At 36.9% G+C, this 21374-nt stretch overlaps 2 protein-coding genes across 9 annotated transcripts; one reads left to right on the forward strand and one right to left on the reverse strand.

Moving 5' to 3' along the window:
• The first annotated feature begins 8758 nt into the window (after nt 1-8758).
• Nucleotides 8759-9915, forward strand: LOC137966400 (protein LURP-one-related 14-like). The gene is made up of 3 exons (XM_068812993.1): nt 8759-9105; nt 9184-9405; nt 9490-9915. Exons 1-3 carry the CDS (start codon nt 8884-8886, stop codon nt 9622-9624), a joined length of 579 nt encoding a protein of 192 aa, XP_068669094.1. The 5' UTR covers nt 8759-8883; the 3' UTR covers nt 9625-9915.
• Nucleotides 9916-9931: 16 nt separating this feature from the next.
• On the reverse strand, nt 9932-19193 carry LOC137966399 (TOM1-like protein 6). 8 transcript variants are annotated; one of them, XM_068812987.1, is made up of 11 exons: nt 18706-18778; nt 18048-18104; nt 17869-17963; nt 17133-17211; nt 14863-14961; nt 13041-13163; nt 12299-12462; nt 12091-12172; nt 11552-11637; nt 11040-11315; nt 9933-10930 (listed from the first exon to the last, which is right to left on the reverse strand). In XM_068812987.1, coding segments are annotated over exons 3-11 (1740 nt in total). In that variant the 5' UTR covers nt 17871-17963; nt 18048-18104; nt 18706-18778; the 3' UTR covers nt 9933-10101. The 8 variants fall into 8 exon arrangements, with proteins under 8 accessions (XP_068669086.1, XP_068669085.1, XP_068669088.1 ...); XM_068812985.1 differs by lacking the exons at nt 17869-17963; nt 18048-18104 and adding an exon at nt 19134-19193 and having other exon boundaries at nt 9932-10930; nt 18706-18877; XM_068812984.1 differs by lacking the exons at nt 17869-17963; nt 18048-18104 and having other exon boundaries at nt 9932-10930; nt 18706-19119.
• Between the last annotated feature and the right edge of the window lie 2181 nt (nt 19194-21374).

Consider the following 21374-nt stretch of genomic DNA (forward strand, 5'->3'; position numbering starts at 1 on the left):
CGAGCATACTCATAAATCGTCGACAGACGTGTACCATAACAAGAGGACAATGAACAATAGAATCTAGACTATATGGTTCATTTTGATTTATTCATTTCCTAATTATTTTATAATTTGCTTATAGTATCACTAAGATTCATATAAGACATTCCACTTCAAGCATGCCATCCAGTCGTAGAAGTACTGGTGGAGGAAACACAATAATAAATACATAATTAGTTGAATATAAAGTTCAACAACAACTTAATAATTGGACAATTTCGTTCATTAAACCTCTGTCAAACTAAAAGAAATGTACTTTCACCCTTACTAGTACCATTAGAATTAAAACCATGAATCTTGTATAGTCAAATGTGACACGTAGGCTTTGACCGATTATGCGTCGCTACGTCATCATGACACATAAGCACTCGGTGAGTCCATTGACACGTCAACCACCACATCACCATTCTACCACATCATCACCCAAGTAAGATGTCATGTCATTAATTAATATTTTTATAATTTATTATTTTAAATATAAGGTAATAAAAAGAATATTGATAAATTTGATTTTAAAAATCTAAAATAATTTTATTTTTTTTAATATTTTAAATCGATGATAAAATATATTACATGGACGATGATGTGGTTTGCAATGTTATATTTTAAACTGCGGTTTTTTTTGTCATTTAATGATATGACATCTTACTCGAGTGATGGCACGTCAAAATGGTTATGTGGCAGTCGAGGTGTCAATCGACTTATCGAGTGTTTACGTGCCATGATGACATAGCGACGCATAATCGGTCAAAGCCTATGTGTCACGTGTTTAACTGTACATATGTATAGTTGATCGGTCAAAATTAGGTATTTTTCTAAATAAGTTTAAATAGTCGTCATTTATCTAATTAAGTTTTAAAAATTAAGTAAAAACCTAAATTTACCATATATATATATATATATATATATAGATATCGGATTTTGGATGTACGATAGGCAAACCCCTTGGCTGATCACATCAACCCCTTCACTGATCAGAAAAAACGTGGAGAAGAAGCAATAGAGTTTTAATGTTTTGTAGAAACTAGCTCTCCCAAATTTGACAATGTCCAAGTAATAGTTATGACCAGAGAGAGATGAAGACTGACTCGAACATGGAAGACGTCAGTTGCTGACGTTTATCTTGAAACTTGGAAATGACGAGTGGATGAAGTCATTTGAACACCGGTTCATCTTTTGTGGACTTTGGAATGACAAAAAGCCTTCTAGTTCGTCCAGTATGTCGACACATCAGAGGTTTGTCTTTCACGTCTTTGTCTCAAAGGAAAAGTCCACCAGCCCAGTGATTTTTTCAATACGGAGACGCGTTTCCCATTCCTCTCTCTGCACACCTCCAATTCGTGTTCTTGTTCTTTCTCGCTCTCCTCCTAGTCTGTTTTCTTGATGGCGGCCCTAGTTTCTGTCATTAGCAAAAGCTTCTGTTTCTCTGACTGTGTGTATCTTGTGATCAAATCAAACCATGGGTCGTCCTCGAGAACCCTTCACGAAGTTTTTGACGCCAGGGAGAGTCCAATTTTTCGAGTTAAAGGGAATTCACTTAGCCTCCACCAGAAAAGGATCATGTACGGTGCAGCTGGCTTTCCGATCCTCACCATGCGCGCCAAGGTGAACAAACTCTCTTCCTCGTCTTTTCTTCATTTCTCTCCTGCTCTCTGGCTCACCATTAATTTACTGTGGCATTAGGTGCCCTCGTTACACAAAAAATGGAGAGTTTACAGAGGGGAAAGTACTAAAAAAAGTGATGTTGTCTTCGTAATCAAGACATCCAAGATTTTGACTTCCAAGCTTAACTTCGACGTGTTCTTACCCGAGAATAGGAAAAAAGATACCGGTGATTTCCATGTAGAGAGCAAGCAGTCGGATTCATGCTGCACAATCTACAAAGGGAGCCGTATAATAGCTGAGGTAAGTAACTCCGAACATTTTTTCATCGTCTTTCTTTTTGAAATATATGATCTCGTCCTAGCTGAATACTGTACTATGGCTGAAGATGAGAGAGGAGAACAGTACTCTGAAAATTTGGGTGCATCCAGGAGTAGATTATGCTTTCATTACAGCATTAATGGTAATCCATTCCGAGATGAAGAAGACACTTGCTGTTGGGGTTACACAGACAGGAGCCATAGCAGTTCAAGTTGCTATCGGGGCATTCTTTTTTGGCTTGACCCTTTAAGGCAGAGGCTGCTTTATGCCGTGTTCATAGAGGCTTTGTAGACCAGAAATTAATGCTTATATCTTACCCAAATTGTAGTACAAGTATTTTTTGTTTATCCGTCTGTAAGTCATTGTTGATATAAACAAGTGAGTTTTTAAGAGAAAATTTTAATTTGGAAAATATGATAAATAACCAAAATTCCCTAGGACTTGTATTTTAACAACCCTCTTCAACTCGGAGAGTAGATATCAAACAATCCTAATTTATCACTAATGGATACATGTTCACGTCTTCCCAAAAGCTTGGTAAATATATCTCCCAATTTGCTTGAAGATTTTACATAAGGAGTTACCACCTTCCCATGAATAATTGCATCTCTAATGAAGTCACAATCAACCTCTATTTGTTTCATTCTCTCATGGAATACAGGGTTGCTGCCTGGTTATCACAATTCATAACCATATGGTCAGGTAACATAAAACAAACTCAAGAAGCACATACTTAATCCACATAAGCTCACTAACTATATGAGCCATTGCTCGATACTCGGCCTCTGCACCACAACTGTTTGTTTCTTACTTTTCCAGCATACCAAGTTATCTCTAACAAACAATTGTAGCCTAATGTAGAACGTTTATCCATCTTACACCCAACATAATCAACATCGGAGTACCCAAGTACATCAACTTTCACATTCTGAGTATATAGAAGACCTTTTCCATTTGCACCCTTCAAGTACTTTAAAATCCTCTAAGCAGCTTCTAAGTGGACTTTCTGAGGATTTTCCATGAACTGACTTACAACTGCCTTAACAAAATGAGATATTCAACCTCATAATTTTAGCATAGATCAGTTTACCTACTAACCGTCGATATTGACTTTTATCCTTGAGTGTAGGACCTTAGGTATCATGTAGATTATGATTAACTTCCATGGGGGGTGTCTATGGGTTTAGCACCTCATAAACCATACAAATGTAACATATCTAATATATATTTTCTCGAAGAAAGAACAATTCCTCGCTTGCTACGAACAACTTCAATGCCAAGCGAGTACTTGAGAAAGCCCAAATCGTTTGTCTGAAAATGTATGGCCAGATATTGTTTAACTTCTGTAATACTATCAAGATAATCACCATATAACACAATGTCTTCTACATAGACACTAAAACTACGATACCAATCTTCCTTTTAAGTAGGAACATAGAATGATCATAATGCCTCATATAGAACCCAAACTATAGTACCACATCACTAAACTTTTTAAACCATGCCTTTGGACTTTGTTTAAGTCCATAAATAGCCTTTTACACCATACACACCTTTTCTGTCTCCCCCCTAGTAACATGCCTACGAGGTTGCTCCATATACACTTCCTCATGTAGATCATCATATAGAAATTTTTTTTTCACGTCGAGCTAAAACAGAGGCCAACACTTATTAACAACCACAAATATTAAGATATGTACCGAAGTAAGTCGGGCCAGAGGAGAGAACGTCTCAAAGACATCAATTCCAAAATTTTTGCTCATACTTCTTCACTTCTAGTAGAGTTTTGTACAGTTCAATAGAGCCATTAACATTATATTTGATAGTATAAACCTAACAACACCCCCACAATAGCTGCTCCTACAAGTAGATCACATAGACACCATGTTCCCTGAGACACCAAAACACTCATCTCATCATCCATAGCTTGTTTCTATTTTTAGAGTACAAGTCTTCCTACACTTAACGAGGTATATTGTAAGTAGCCAATGACATAGAAAAAGACTAGAAGGATGGGGACAAAAAATTAAGAGACACATATTTGGATATCCAATGAGAGATACAAAATCGTTAACCTTTTCATAGACTAATAAGTAGTTTAAAATCAGAGACATCAAAATCTGCAGGTAATGAGAATGTTGGTGGATCATGAGAAGAGAGCTCTATAGAGGTAACTGTCGGTAAATCCAAAACTACAATAAGAACAATACTGTCTAAAGAAGATTCAGGTGATACAGGAAGTTCAATAAATGATAAAACATATGGAGTATGTTCAAAGAAGGTGACATAGCCTGACACATATGTCTTTCGAAAAATACATCCAAAAATACAAGGAGCCACATCAAACAATTTACAATTGGGCTTTAAAACCTAAAGAGAAATTTGACCACTCATAATAGATGAGGGCATACGATTAACCAAGTAGCACGAAGCTAAAATTGCATCTCCCCAAAAAGATTTAGGAACATTTGTTGATTTTTATGACTCCATGGATTTAGCTCATGGAGAAAATGAGAGAGATACCCATTGGGAGAAAACAGGAGGAAGAAGAAGTTATGGACTTATTGTCCTAACCCTCCCCCCTAAAGCTCAATTTATAGATTAATGATCCAAAAATATTACAATAATGCCCTTGGAACTTTAACCTAATTACATCAATGTCATCTCTATGAGGTGACTCTTTATTTACCATCCTGCTATCACTTGTGAGCCTATGGGCCTTGATCCCCCATCTTCCACATCTCTTGGATGTGTGGGCCTTCTTTGGTCATATGGGTTTGGGCCCATCTTCCAACAACACACTTGAATATGTAGGCCTTCCTTGGTCGTGTGGGCTGGGGCCCATCTTCCAACAACATTCATATGCAGTAATAGTGTCCTTGTAACGTCAAGGAGATGTCTATTTTTACGTTTAACCACCCCATTCTGTTGTGATACATAAGGGTAGGACGTTTGATGGGTAATACCATAATAAATACAAAATACTAAAAATTTATGGTTAAGATATTCCAAACCGTTGTCAATAAGAAGCACATGAACATATAAAACAAATTGATTTTTATTTCATTGAAAAAATAGAGGAATATATCAAATACTTCAGACTTCTCCTGTAGGAGATACACCCAAGTGACTCTACTGAAATCATCAAATGGGCTAGGAACCTGATATGGACCCCATACATTAGAGTGGACTAATTCAAACAACTTGGTGCTTTGACTAGAACTAACTGGGAAACTAGAGAGAAGATGTTTTCCCAGCCGACATGATTCGTAATCAAATGACATATCGACTGACAAAAAAGAAAAAGACAAACACAACTTAGTTGGTGAGGGGTTCCCCAAGCACATATTCCACAAGTAAGAAGAATCTGCAGTAGTGAGAGTTATATCGAGAAATGGATACATCGTCCAACATGTAGAGCCCTCCCTTCTCATGTCCTGAACTACTTGTCCTCTTCATCTACAAGTCTTGGAAAACACAAGTAGGATAAAAGGTTACTAGACAGTTTAAAGATTTAGTTATATGACTCACAGACAAGAAATTAATTGGAAACTTTAATACAAATAAAAAAAATCTAAGGAAATTTGTGGAATAGTGTGAATTGGAGAGGTGGATCCACCAGCAAAAGTAACTCAACGATATGAATGAGATGGACTAATGGACTGAAATAGGGAGGGCATACCTGACATGTGTGTAGAGGCACCTTAATCAATGATCCAATAAGGGAAATTAGACACATTCAGTGCATTCATACTTGTACTAGCCATCATGGCACTCGTTGAGGAAGAAGGAGGATATTTGGTAGTCTGAGAAGCAATAAATGAGGCAGTCAATTGACCCAGTCGCTATAATAACTGTCGAATTTCCTCATACGATCTAGTGTATGAGGAGGCATCCTTATTTATGACTACAGAGTTGGCCCAGGTAGGCTTACCAAAGATTTTCCAGCATTTATTAGAAATATGATTAGAACTATCATAATGAACACATTTTCGATTCCCTCGATCATTTTGGCCATGACCACAGGTAGAGCGACCTCTACCTCTATTATTATCACCATGAAACTTACCATCAGGCTTACCAGTAGAAGACTATAGGTTAAGATTGGTTACTTATGAAAGAGCTCCGCCTGACTCATTCTTATTTACAACTGCGCCTTCAGCTTGAAGAATTCTATTAAAGGCTTGGTCACATCCTCATTGACCAACAACTAGACTCTACTAGCATCATACTCAAGCGCTAAACCATCCAAAAATCAGGTTACTTGAATCTAATTTTCTTTATTATGAATGTCTTCAAAATTCATAGTAAAAAGGATGAAATGCACTAATCTCTTGCAGTACTCCCCTCATCTCATTGAAATAATCTGTTACTGATCTATCTCCACACTTCATATTAAATAACTTCACATGTAACTCATAGATCATTGACAAATTACTTTCTTGAGACAAAATGGAAGCCAAGGTAGTCCACATTGCCTTGACAGTACTACAACTTAAAATCTAGTGACTAAATATGGATTCCATACTGTTGACTAACCATGTCATTACTAAATTATCTTCTGCCACCCAATCTTAAGTAACAGGCACCATGAGATCATATGTTATATATTTTTCCATTATTCTGGCCCTCAAATACATCAAAACTGATTTGGACCAATTTACATAATTTGATCAATTCAATTGGATTGTAGTTATTTGAATAGATTGAGATAATTTCACATTTGAGCTCTCAGCAGTCCTTAGGACAACAACCTGTGTGCTGGAATCAACTATTAAATATCACCAAACATCATAATTCAATACACTAGAGCATCAATTAACCAAAGGGAAACACTTTTTCCAAATTTCTTTGCTTGCACAGTCAAGTGGGCCCCATCCCGAATTCAATTATGGCAATTCAATACCCAATTCACTTAATTTTGAACCAATAGTGATAAATTTCTGTAATTGATACCATAAATCAATGAAAAAATGATCTGATTGTAAGAAGCCAGGATGCTGTAGGCTATATAGATGGTCGCACAAGCATTGGGTTGATGATGTAGGCGGATTTGAGAAATTTTCTCAGATTGGGATCATCAAACACTTCTAAATCCTAACAAACAATCAAATAGTAGTAAACATTAGCCAATAGGCTAAAATAGGCAGGAAAAAGGGAAAAAATGACATTTTTACTCTACCAGTCTAGAAATCTTAAAAAACCTTCAAGGATTGCTGAAAATGGAGAGAATATCCACAAAATTGAAAGAAACCACAAGACTTGCGTTACTACTCTGATACCATGAAAAATATGTGATTTGGGAAAAAAAAATAGAAGAGGAAAAAGAGTTTTGAAAGAGAAACGATTTTGTTGCCTTGGAATCCGAGCCAGGAAGGCATGTCTAGCTTCTTTATAATTAGGGTTTAAGTGAAATTTTATAAAAGAATAAAAATACCCATCAATAGTCAAAATTTCATATCTTATGAAATACATGCCTAAATTGAATGAAAATTTAACTAGAGATAAAATAAGACATTCTCTATATAATAGCCATATAAGAGAAAAATATAATCTAAAAAATATAATAAATAACCAAAATACCCTTAAACTTGTATTTTAACTAGCACCACATTAGGCCTCGATGAAAACTACATTGTGAAGATGAGGACAAAGAAGGGAAGTGTGGCTAGATTGATGCTGCTAAGTGCCATATCACCTCATATAAAACACAAAACGTGGCATAGAGGTTCACTCCATGTGCTGCACACCTCAGTCACTGAGGGAGAAGATGATAGTGTCGTTGTGTTGGGAGGAGTACCTGTGGGGTTCAAGTGTGAAACTGAAGCATGCCAATAACTGAGTCGAACTATGTGGGTCGTTGGACTGAGGTGGGTTGTCGAACTGGCTTGTCTATGTCTAAGTTTCCATTCGGCGTAAGTAGATTTTGACTAGCTCATCTTCTTGACTAGTTGCTTCAGATTCCTATGCGACAGATGGAGATTCAGACGAATGGGAGGAAGGAGGTAGCAGAAACGAACCAAAGGACATGCCTCCCGAAGAAGAACCCACCCCAGGTTTGCAAACATTAGAAATTAGATAAATTTCTTAGCTTTCATATAGCCATCCAGAACTAAGGAGATCCCCAGAAAGAACAGAAAAAGATGAGGAAAACCTGCGATACCTCTGCAATAATTTGGTGACCATTGTAGGTTTTACGTGAAAGTCACAGATACATCCTCGTCTACATTTCTTGGACAGAAGACGTCAAGCTTTATTCTCAACTGGAGCATGCTTGATTTCTTTTCACTGAACAGAAGATCAGTTTCGTGTCTGCTCTCTCCTCTGTGTAGTTCATCTCCTGGACCACGAGAACATCTCCTTGTTGGAAATGAAGACCGAGGAGTCAAAGAGTTTTGGTCCTCTTGGACGAAGTCAATTGGAACATGGAAGACGTCAGTTGCTTGCCTTCTTATCTTGAAGATAATGGCGGTTTCCAAAAATATTCAAGAGCATTAGTAGAAGACAAGACGATTGGGCCAGCAGATCTCATGGTCGACTTAGCAATGGAAAATTTACTCGTTGTCAGTTAAACAATTACGATTTTTAACAAAAGATGTTAAAATGGTCATCGTCTTTCAGGTTTTTGTTTCAATTACGCATCTGTACTGGAAAATTCCAGAACCAGCAACTTTGAATTCAACTAATTTTTGATAAATTTTGAATTCTACGACATGAAACTTGAAAGACCGAAAGAAATACGGAGACGCGTCTCTCATTCCTTCTATTATCAAACCATGCACTGAATCTCTTACCTTTTAAAAGGTCCTCCTCCGATCCACCGGCATCCGATAAGTTCATAGGTGCTGCACACCTCCAAGTCTCCTCCATCTCCATTCTTGTTCTTGTTCATGTTCTCCTCGTGCGTCTTTTTTCTCGATGGCGGCCCCAGTTTCTGTTGTGAACATAGGATTCTGTCTCTCTCACCCTGTGGATCTTGTGATCAAACCAAACCATGGGTTGTTCTCCAAAACCCTTCACGAAGTTTTTGACGCCAGGGGGAGTCTAATTTTTCGAGTTAAAGGGGATTCACTTAGCCTCCACCAGAACAGAGTCATGTACGATGCAGCTGGCTCTCCGATCCTCACCATGCGCGCCAAGGTGAACAAAATCTCTTCCTCGTCTTTTCTTCATTTCTCTCCTGCTCTCTGGCTCACCATTAATTTACTGTGGCATTAGGTGCTCTCGTTACACCAAAAATGGACAGTTTACAGAGGGGAAAGTAGTAAAGAAAGCGATGTTGTCTTCAGATTGAAGACATCCAAGTATTGGACTACCAAGCTTAACTTGGACGTGTTCTTACCTGAGACTAGGGAAGAAGATACTTGTGACTTCCATGTAGAGAGCCGGCAATCGGATTCATGCTGCACAATCTACAAAGGCAGCAGTATAATAGCCGAGGTAAGTAACTCAAACATTTTTTCACCGTCTTGTTTTTTGAAATATATGATCTGGTCCTAGCTGAATACTGCACTATGGCTGCAGATGAGTGAGAAGAAAGGAACTCTGGCAATTCGGGTGCATCCAGGAGTAGATTATGCTTTCATTACAGCGTTAATGGTAATCCATTCCGAGATGAAGATGGCACAAACTGCGGCTGCATTGTCATCAGGTATATAAGCTGGAACTGCTATCACAGCACAAAGTTCCTTGGCTACTAGAGGTTGAGGCTACTTAATGCTGTGTTCACAGAGGTTTTCTAGACTGGAAATAAATGTTTGTATCTTACCGAAATTGTAATACAAGTGAATATTTTGTTTCTGGGTCTGCAAGTCACTGTTGTTACCTGGGATATTTCTTTTGGGATCATCCAATCCTTCCATTGATGAGTTTCTTTCCCTGTTCTGGACTTATGGATGGTGTATGTTCTTGTAATGACCACTGTAACTGTTGCAAACATTTCTTCTGACAATGAAATCAATCTTGGCAAATGTAATTTACAGATAAAAGATTGACAAATTCCCATGCTCATACATGTACTAATAGTATATCTCCATAAAACCTCCGAAATCTACGAAGTTCCATATTTTACAAATCATTCACAGAAAAAAACAAAGTCTTAGCCAATTCTCATGGAATATAAATACACAAGCAACTCTACTTCCGCCCGCCAACCAGACTTTGTCCTGATGAACCAGAAAAACCTGTTGTGGAGGCGACACTCGTCTTAACGCTTCCATCTGAATTCCTCAAATCAATCAGATCTTCGAATAATCTGTATGAAGGAATGAACGGTTTTTGTCCAGTTGGAGTTCCAGCAGGAGAATTATTTCCTCGTGCTCCAAACGAATTGATTTGTTGGAGTGGTCTGCTTCCAGATGTTGGCTTGCAGTCTGTTTCAGTTTCTCCAAATGTAGATGGAACATCATGTCCCTTTGATTGAAATGAGTTGTATTGAAGCACAGACTTGTGAGAATTCATAGGCAGGTATGCAACATTGGCTTGGTGTGACTGTAAAGGATAAGGAGCTTCTGGATAGTAAGAGGCTGCCCAAGGTGGTGGTGGATACCTTGGTGTGTACTGTGAGTATTGAGGTTGCTGCTGAGACTGAGTCTGTGTTTTAGATTGAGGCTGGGCCCATGGTGCAACATAATTGTTGTATGGTACTTGTCCTTGATTTATAGGAGATGTCTGAGGATTATGAGGATATCCTTCCTCATGGGGGGAAACTGGTACTAGTTGTCCATTTTGACCAGATGTAGATGGAGGTGTGAGGGAGCTTTGAGGTGAAGATGAGTTGTTTGTAGACAAAGTAATGCTCAAAAGGTTAATCATGTCCTGTTCTTTGTGGTTTGTTGGGACAGATGTTGGAGGGTTTGCAATAGCCAATTCTTTGATTATCTCCAAGGATAAGTTGGAGGCCCCGGCCTGGTCACTACTATCCGAAAGCATACTCTGTGAAGCCATGGGACTAGGTTTTGAACGCCTGCATGAATGAAATCATAGACTTATATGAAATGCTTCTACAGAAGATTTATTTGGTAAAATTTTCATACGGAAACAACGACAATTATGAGTCAAGAGTCCAAGGAGACCTGCGGGCTAACTGTGCGAAATCATCATCTTCTTCATCCTCTTCAATCTGATCACTTGCAATTGATATCTGTGTTGTGGGCGTACTTGGCCTAGGCTCTACTTCAACTGCACCAGATGAAGGCCCAGGTGGAGGAGTAGCTGAGTCAACCACTCTAGGGCTTGAATTATCTGGTTCAGGTGGCAAAGGAGAACCAGAGGCTATAGCATCATGTTTTGCTATCAAAGTTTGTAAGCTGTCATTCAATTCTAGACCTTGCCCAAGAAGCTCATCATCTCTGTCCGTACATCAAAGACAACAGTCACAAAAGAACCTCTGAGCACTTGCATGAAATATAGCCAAAAGCAAAAGTTGAAAGAGCATCAACATCTTTTTCTTTTAAATAATGCTGATACTGGAATACTATCCTAATATGAAGGTAGCCCCAATGGTGAATAACAATATAAGGAGTTAATATTTTCAGAAATGAAATCATCATATAAACACAGGACAAATATGTTGCTTCAAACATACACGGTCGAGTTTAGCAACTGCATAAGCTTTTTCTGGTTGGAGCGGCATCGGTTGACAAGATCCTCTATAACCTCGTCCTTAACTGCCTACAAGAGAATTGGAATTTTTAAAAGCTAATTGCCAAGTAAAAGAACTATAAAATTACAGAAACTAATAAAAATAGCTTCCAATAGCAAGTTGTAAAGTCAATGAATTTTTAATTAGTTAGTAACTTTCCATAAACCACAAACAGAAAATTGAAAGGTTAAAAGACATTCCCATGATATCGAGTGTAATCTAAGATTCTCTTATGGTGCAATTTTTCATCAAAATTGCTACCTATAACACAAACTGTATAAAGATGTTTATAGCAGGCATCTCGAGGAAAAAACAACAACTACCAAATCACAAACTGTTAATGTCATAACTACATGCCACAAACATAAAGATCTAAAAAGATACGAGAAGCAGCTCATGGTGATAACCCAACCAAAGAACAGCAAATAGAAAAGAAAAATCAAACATTTTGAAAATAAAACCACCGTGAACATAAGACACACCTCAGAATCACCAGGGTTTAAAGCTTGAAGCATGTCATTCAGGAGCACCGAGACACTCTTCATGGAATTTAAGTTTGATATACTGAAAATACAACAAGAATATTTTAAACAGAATGGCAGAAAAGCATCAAGAAATTTGAGAGCAAAAGAGACAGCATTGAAGACATATCCAAGACTACTAAAGCAGATCCATCCTAAGAAAATTTACCTCAAACTTTCCATCTCCGACGCCATAGCTTCGTCAAGTCTTCGGGTAGTATTACTGGGCATTCCATAGCCAGCTATGGCATGTCTAGCAGTTGGATGTGTCACTGGAGGAGTGAATATTGGAGCTGCTTCCCGAGAATGCTGTGGGAATTGAACTCCAGATCTCTGCAAATTGCATTCCCAAGCAATCAAATTACGTACAATTTATTTGATACCATGGCAGGTTCTATCCCTGTTAAAATTGGGTTCAGTTCCATTCCAAAATGACTATTCAAAAAGGCCTTTTTCCCAACTACTAATAACTTAGTGGGATTATTTCATCAAATACTCCCCTTATTCAAGCCTAAACAAAAGGCTAACAGGCCTCGTACGTGGGCAAACATGAATGGGGCACAAACTAAGTCTAATAAAGTTAGGTAAGTTTCTCCCTAAACAACTAGCTGAAGTTGGGAGGTCTTTTCCCAGCTCACAACCATAGGATTTTTCCAGATTTTTTACTTATGTGGGATTACTCCTCACTAACAACTCCAACAAGTCCTAATAGAATACACCATCTTATTCTTCAAGACTGCATTATTGTGTACGAGTGGTGAACTTTTCTTTTCTTCTTAACAAGGGTAACACCATGTAATTAGTGAAAGATAAAAAACAAAAAGAAAAGAAGGGTTCACCAAAAGATCAATACAGAGCTAAATGAAACTCTCTGAAAATATTCTGAAGTGAACTTCATGCTGCAAGCGTACCCTCAATTCATCATATGCCCAGTAGTATTGAGGATATTTCCCTCCAGGTCCTCCAAAACCTTCTTGCCATGAGTCTAGCAGTACTAAAATTTTATCTCTGACATGCATATCTGTCTGCAAAAACTAGATAAAAAGTTTTTAAATAGTACCATGAATGGCAAGCAATCAATAGGCAGTGCAAAAGGTACAGGCATAAGTCTATCAAGCATAGAGTCAAACGACATGGCGCAAAGAGTACAATGACCACTAGAGCAAAGGAGCTTACTTAGAAGTTTCTAGGAATTGTTTTTTTTCTTTGAAGGATGTTACATCATTTAAAATCCGGCATATGTCAAAGAAATCAGTAAAAAGTCCCATGTCTCAACTATTAATTCAGAACATGCTACAACAATAAAGTCATAGCATATATAGATTTTTTCTTACTGTTTTATTATACTAAAATTGACAGCTAGCATAATAAATAATGTTTGTTAAAAAAAACGTGTGCACCACATGTAAGATACATCATAATCACTATCATCGCCTTCTCCACGGTTAAGAATAATATCAAATAGATTCATGATAAAAAAGATCTTGTGCTTATTACTTGGGAAGAGACTCCTAAATAGGCTAGTCACTTTAAGATAGACCTTAGCCCAACTTTAAGCACATTCGTTCAAATATATGAATTATTGTTTTCCATTCTGACCAATCACATGCTAGTTTCGTTGTCAAGTTGGCTTCCGTCAGTCCTTATACAGAAGATTTAGAACTGCAGCATATTCTTATTCTATTTGGTTATATACTGATTTTCACAGTAAAGGAGTTACAGATTATAAGGACAGAATATTTCTCATTGAATGTCAGTTTCTATGTGCAATTTTTATCTTTAGAAAGTTAAGACAAATAAAATTCTTGTATATACGAAAAAAGACCACAATCATTAGAAATACTAATTATTCTCTGTTTATGAGAATTACAAGAATCATTCTTCTCAAAGTACTAATATAATAGCTTTATATGGAAGCTGAGTAATCATTGGTCGTCAAAATTCCACTTTGGCGAGTCAATCTACCTCATTCTTTTCTCTGTTCTGTCACAGTCCAGAACACTTTTTTCCCTCTTTCTATATTGTTTATTTGTTAACACCTCATAAATTTTGACATCTGATAGTACTTAGGTCAGCAAATTCAATATCTGACCCTTCACAAAAAAGGGGCCTCCCGCCATCAAGTTGCAGTGCCCTCCCATTGTAGCAGAGGCTTGAACATTTCTATCTGATGCAGTACATTAACTCTAATGTTGAAAAAACTTACTTAAAAGGATGAGGACAAACTTAAGTCATCCTAAACCATTGAAAGTTTATCAAAGGAGGAAGCAGAAAAGGAAAGGGGAAGATTGAAAAGACAGTAACTTGCTATGTTTTAGAAAGTCACTTTTTTGGAAAGTACCATGGTTTAATATTTTCTATCAAAGGAAAGTCAGCAAGTTCCTACTTATATTAGTTTCCTAGTTGGTTAATAGTCCCCATTAGAAGAGTTTTATTTAGAAAAGTGTTTGCTTAGTAATTCCCTTTATTAATAGTCATTTAGGGAAGTGATAAAGTGTTCATGATCACACCCCTAATCATCTAGATATCTTCCATCAGCAATAGACCACCACCCATTGATGCATGTCAGACATACTGTTTCAAGCAAAGGCATGTTAAGATTCCTACAAAATGACTCTATCACTAGTTTATCAAAATAATGCTCCTATTAGTCAAAGTGTGAAACAGAATATTGCAAGAAAGAAAAGAAGACACATTACCAAAGAAACATCATAACAGCACAATGAAATTTACCTTTTTCTTCACTATTTTTATCATCTCTTGTAAAATATTTCGTTCAGCAACTTGCAAATGCACGTAATCACCACAGTTTTTGATCATTGTCTCTAGAAGCTGCAAGCGGTGGCCACAATTATACAAAATGATTCATATGACTTCTTATGGACATCAATCCTAAACATTCCATTCTTTTATTTTTCTGAAAGCCAGATATATCTTAATTTCACAAAATGAACATGCATCCTTACTCAAAAAGGATCCTGCCCTGCTACTTGCAAAGTCTTTTCAGGGGAGAAAATCTTGTAACCTCCTCAAGGAGCATCAACAACCAAGAAATAACAAGCTAGATGTGCTTTCATAAACCCAAGAAAATAGAAAAGAAAAAAAGGCAATCCCATATTAGGAGCGAGAAAATTAGAAACTTCCTGAACCTGAGAAACTTTAAAAAACTGAAAGGTTGGATAAATTGAATTGGACCCATTCAACTGAAGTTACCAGCCTGTGTATCATGAATAATGATAACTACAGGGGACTCTAGTTCTGGTTCAACCTTGTTGAGCGACCAGTCCAATCTGTTTCATATGAAATTGAACTAAGTACTCTAATCCACTGGAGAAGGTATTGACAATTTCAAGAACCATTTAGTGAACTTGGATGAAATTAGCAAGGCAACACTGTAAGATGGTTGAGGACAAGGAGCTTAAAGGTGAAGAACCCTGCTTTTCTTGCCTGGAGAGATGGCACATAGGCCCAGGAAAGGGAGCCTTATGGAGGTGAACTGTGCCATGTAACAACAAGCCGAAAGATTTATGATCTCCATCTCCTTTTTGAAAAGTAACATGTAAATTTTAAGCATCATTATTGTCTAATTTGACATTCAGAGGTAGGCCAGATGCATGGATTGTATTCTTGGAAGACTATCAATTGGCTCTTCAACTCTAACAAAGGAATTGCTCGATCATGTAATTAGAAAGCTGATCTTAGTGCATGAAAAAAAACAGTCAGACTGTGGTTGAAGGTGGCTGGAAATCAAATATAAGTTGAATTTGGTTGATCATAAGGCCATTGAAGCAAGGCAAGCTCTAGTCTTAGATGGACAACTACACACTCAAGGCAGTGGAGGATAAGATGGCTGGAATTGGCACCTTTCTGGAGAGTACTATATTGTCCTTCTACAAAATGTCCATAAGCTGTCTATAGATGTCTCTACAACTCTAGTTGGAAGCTTATTGGGCCAACTAATAAAAGCACTTTTATTTGATATCTTCTTAAGAGAAGGATCCAATAAGTGACCAGCTTGAGAGATGAGGATCCCAGCTATCAAACCCTCATAAAATCTGCAATTCGGCAGAGGAATTAATTGATCCCACTCCACTTCATTGCCCCTTTAGTTTGGAACTCTTTCCTTGATAGGTTTGGTTTCAGCTTTTATTTAGAGGCCTTTCCAATCACACATAAGAGCTTTCTGTGCCCCTTCCAGATCTAGCATAGTTGTTTCCTGAAAAATAATGTTGGTGGCTATCACATGGTGTAGAGGACTTGATAAAAAATAATGAACATGTACCAGTACAACTTGCAAGGGATGGGGGAGGGAATATATTTCAAGACCAAACATCACGTGCTTTCTTTCTTGATAAACCATTCAATTGTCATGACTATCTTGCTGGGCAAGTTAAATTTTGATGGCACAAAAAGAGGCCACCCACGACATGCAGGATTTTGTACACATGCACCTGACAATTGAGGTGTACTTTTCTGGCCTCCTTCACACCATCTGGGGTGGGGATTCGGCCCTACAATATTGACTGAGGCCCTACCACATGTTGCTCACATTTTCGCATAGGCTTTATCTTGCTGATAGAGCAGGGAATCCTGCATTAATTTCCATCTTGATGCTACATGCTTCCAAGGAATGACCTGACCTTGACAAACTCCTGAAATTGTCATATGCAAAAAATCTTATTACAGTGTTGACTTAGACATCGCTTGGAGACGCCACCTTTACAAAAAAAATTCATGGAGTTCTGTTTTTGTTTTTTACCTCGAATGTTCATAGACTTACATGTCCAACTCTTCAAGGAATGTCTATAGTCAGAAGAATCCTAGTGACTAAATTTGTAGTAATAACCGGCCAACAGTATGCTTGGCTTTTTTCCCCTTGAAAATTAGGATACACTTGGCTTAGTGAAGGGATTTCAATCTTAATAATAGAAGCCATTTCAACCTTAAAGATATTACTATGTACTTTTCAGAGTTAAAAAGTTTCATTTTGTCAGCACACAGACCGTCAAGGCTAGCAGTTGCACCCTTGGACTCTTATGCTGAAGACGTTTCTTCAAAGCTTTCACCACATCCTTTGCTTGCCTGAACAAATTCAAACAAAACAGGCCACCTAAATTACGAATGGCGAGAAGAATAAGTAATAACAGGTAGCAGTTATCAGATCTTGCATCAGATATAAGTTTTTTTTTCAAGAAAAAATTAAAGTTAATCCATAAAGATTGATGCAGCACACAAGCTAAGAGATGGGTAAGTTCAGCAGCTAAAATATACATCATAGGGGACAGAAACAAACTACAGGGAGAAAAAGAGCACATGGAAAAAGTTGCATCCCGAAAGGAATATATACCAGGAAAGAAAAGAGAAAAGTATCATGGCTCATTTTTCTCAAAAAAAAAAAAAAAAAAAAAAAAAGTATATGGTTCATGATACACAGATAGTTGATACAAAACCAATTACATCATTCGTTATAGTAAGTATTGAGCAACAAAAACGCTTTCAAAGGAAGAAAATTAGAAAAAAAAATCCAAACTAGAGAATACACATATCCTGAAAATCTATGCAGAAGTCTCAATGAAAACAGTAAACCGTGCAATACATTATTATTCAGCTATTTTTTATCATATTGAGCATCATCTAAAGACAAAAGGCGCCTCATGAAACATATGAACAAAGACAGGTAAAATCAAGACAAGAATTTCTTAAACATAAATATAGAATTCCAAACTCTAAAAAAATTACATGATAATTACTGGGTAACCATTGTCTCAATTGCCACACTGAGGTTTCTTGAAGTCCTGGGTTCAAGTCTTACGGGCATCTAGAGTACTTTGACACTGTACGTCATCAAGATCCAAGACAAAAACTAGATGTGTTTCTCTCAAGAAATAAATAACAAATCAAATCATCCTAGAGATTACCAATACAAACTTGAGACCATCAAAAGCCAAGCTCAAAGTATTGAAAGGAACAGTGACCTGCAAAAGAGTTAAGTGATGAAACAGCAGCTAACTAGAAAAACAAAAGTACACCTATAAAAACCAAAAAAATAAAATGAAACGGAGGGGAAAAGGGTGTGACTGGAGTATTTATATACCCCCTGAGAAGGAAATACAGCTTTGAATAAGTTAACTTCAGGAGGTTTACCATCAAAATTCACAAACACAACTACTATGCCCACAGAATAGAAGGAGAAAAAGAAGGCGATTTAACTAGAAAAACAACAATACAGCAGAAGGAAAAACTGAAATTCCTAAAGTCAACTTATAATCCGGTTACAACGAATTCAGTCACCAAAACAAGTTACAGGAACAAATCAATTCAACAGAACACAACAACTAACGATACTATTCATGTGCAAATGAATGAAATTCAAAACCAAAGCTTCTTGTGTTTTTTTTTTTTCTTACAAACACATCTCAACAACCAATTCTAACGTACAACCTAACTAGACAATTTTTCCATGATAACCATGATAAGGAAAGATGACTAGCTCAACTGGAATTTAAGATTAACTCCGTAATTGTTCAAAAGGTAAATCACATAAACCGCCTGAAATTAAAGTTCCCCAACGATTACCAGTGGTGAGTATTTATGGAATCGCATATATCCATATTCATAGTCCAATCCGGCCCGATAAGCAGATCGCTGGTCGCTTTCTCGACACGAACCGTCGCCGACGACATCTTGCTTTCGATGAAAAACCACAAATTTTGACAGTTGGAGCTTCAGGAAGCTTTTTCTGCCATCACTACGACAGGGAGGACGACGAAGGAAAATATTTAGAAATTAAAAAATTAAAAAGAACTAAGCATAAAAAAATGGTTCCTAGAAAGGTCCGTTAAAAGAGGCTTTCTGACTCCGCAATTTGTTTCTTTCCTTTTTATCAGTTATGTTCATTTTTTTTTTTTCTTATTAAGAACATTCGTCCTTTGTGCCGTGAGATGGGGATGCGGATGCGGAAGACGCGGCTGTAATAACAAAACTAAGGAAACGAATCCACCCACTTCTGCCTTGGCCGCCCACTGCATTCTTTCCGTGCAACTCCGGTGCACGTAATGCCGAGGGTGGCATCCAATTGAGGCTAACTGTTTATGTTTGAGTTGAGTTTGATTTAAATATTTTAAATTTGGGTCCAGCCGAGGTTGACTTAAATATTTCTAACGCGAGCTCCAACCGAGCTTAAGTTCGAGCCTAAAATTGTTATCGAGCTCGATCCTAATATTTTTAACCAAGCTCGAGTTGAACTCGAACTTCAACATTCATTTAAAACTTTTCAAAAAATACATGTCTGAGTTCGTGCTCTAACATATATTTAAAATTTTTCAAAAAATACATGTCAAATAAATTGTCTATAAAATTATGCATACATTTTACATAAAATTGGAAATGACTTCTACTTAAAATTGGGCATAAGAGTGGCATCGAATCCAGCTGAGTCCAAACCTTGTTCAAGCCGAGCTTGAGCCGACCCTAGCCTCGAACCTAAAATTGTAATCGAACTCGAGTCTAATAACTTTAACTAAGTTTGAGCTTTACCTACATTTAATATTCTATATAAAATATAAAATATATGTCAAATAAATTAAATATAAAATTATGCATACATTTAAAAAAAAAAGAATGATTGGAGAGGTTCACGATTGAATTTCAATAATGGATTAAAATGCACCAATGTTAATATTTTTTACTCCAAATGTTTTCTAACTTGTTTTGTAATTTTTTAATCTGGCTATAAATTTACTATGGCTTTCTTAGTGCCCTTGGTTGATAATTTATATTCTAGGAAAAACTAGAAATATTTTTTCTATGATACATATTTCCAAAAAAACCTTTAAATAAAATCCTATTACTATTAGTGACTTATTAAAAAATCACAAGAAATATTTTAAAATTTTTTTAGGAAAGTTATATGGACCTCTTATTGCCTGTTCTAGGGAAATAAATAAAAATTAATAATCAATCTAATATATTACTATACTTATCGATAATTTTTTAATCAAATAAAATGTCATACACAAAATTGCAATGAAAATTGTCTCATGCTAAAAGTATTATAGCATCAATTGCTAAATATTGATTCAAAAAATTTCTATAAGGAAATTTTTTTGTTTTTTCACTTTATGATCTCGCACGTGCGAAATCATCTATGCTAAGGGGGGGGGGGGGGGGGGACCTGTCGTCGAGGATGACGGCTATGACGAAGGCGGCGACAACGGAAACAGAGGCGAAGGCGAGGGGAGGAAGAAATCGAACGGACGGCAATAGAGGCGGCCGACGATAACAACAGTGGACGAGAGAGGCTCGACGGTGACGAGGGGAGGACAAAATTCCCCCTCGCTCCCGCTCCCGGTCCCGACTCAGATAGTTAACGAGCCGGCTCGCGAGCCATCAAGCCAAACCTGGATTCGGTCAAGCTCGGCTCGTTTTAAACGAGTTGATCCAGGGATCTTGAACTCAGATCGAGATCCAGGGACACCGAATCAAACCGAGCCGGCTCGGTTCGAAGCCATCCCTACCTAATGGACTCATTTCAATGGGACTTTTATAAAGCTTAGGGGCATTAATACACATACTTGCCTTGAAATTAGCATTTACAACTTTATTTATTGGTGAACTATATATAAAAATAGATTGATAATATGTTAAGCCTTTAGTAAAATACAATGTTATAATCAAATGGGCCTCAAATTGGGGAAACTTGGTTGGTTCAGTTTTTCGAAAATAACATCGGTTCAAGTTAGAGAATACCAAATATAAGGTTCGAATGTCTATGTTTGTAATTTCAAATATAAATATTTAAGAATCATAATATTGGTAAAAGTATGTTAATACATTGTATAATTTTATTGTTAAAACTATCGGTACAAATGAAAAATAAGATCACTAGCAAAGGTAATAAAAAGAGATTTCATTTATCCATGATTTTGACGATTAAAAAGGCTTCTACTATGAGATGGATATTTCAATCGAAGAAGGTGGAATGCGAGAGCCCATGAAAATATTTGATGATGAAATTGTGCATTTCACTATGAAAATTGATGTCAATAGTAATAATTTTCCTACCACTAAAATATAAATGGTATTAATTGTATACCGAATGTTGATTCCTATCTGTATTTTGATGATCACAAAATTTAATTTGATCTAACAGTTGCAAATTTAGCATTTTAGTTGTCTTTTCCTTTGAGGGACACAAAAATCAAGATCTATGTAAAAGAACTGGCATAAGTATATCAAACTGCAAA

Source organism: Aristolochia californica, unplaced genomic scaffold (genome assembly GCF_029961685.1).
Source record: "Aristolochia californica isolate CCGP_79_NKW_82.1479 unplaced genomic scaffold, dmAriCali1.0.hap1 SCAF_5, whole genome shotgun sequence".
Classification (NCBI taxonomy): Eukaryota; Viridiplantae; Streptophyta; class Magnoliopsida; order Piperales; family Aristolochiaceae; genus Aristolochia; species Aristolochia californica.

What these genes read in the sequence shown, in the direction of transcription:
- LOC137966400 (XM_068812993.1), top strand. Translation starts at nt 8,884, where the DNA reads ATGGCGGCCCCAGTTTCTGTTGTGAACATAGGATTCTGTCTCTCTCAC. An exon ending in TCCTCACCATGCGCGCCAAG is followed by an intron (nt 9,106 to 9,183) that starts GTGAACAAAATC and finishes CTGTGGCATTAG; the next exon opens with GTGCTCTCGTTACACCAAAA. An exon ending in GCAGCAGTATAATAGCCGAG is followed by an intron (nt 9,406 to 9,489) that starts GTAAGTAACTCA and finishes CTATGGCTGCAG; the next exon opens with ATGAGTGAGAAGAAAGGAAC.
- LOC137966399 (XM_068812985.1), bottom strand. Translation starts at nt 18,812, where the DNA reads ATGTCGTCGGCGACGGTTCGTGTCGAGAAAGCGACCAGCGATCTGCTT. An exon ending in TCGGAGATGGAAAGTTTGAG is followed by an intron (nt 12,173 to 12,298) that starts GTAAATTTTCTT and finishes TTGTATTTTCAG; the next exon opens with TATATCAAACTTAAATTCCA. An exon ending in TAAACCCTGGTGATTCTGAG is followed by an intron (nt 11,638 to 12,090) that starts GTGTGTCTTATG and finishes ATTCTCTTGTAG; the next exon opens with GCAGTTAAGGACGAGGTTAT.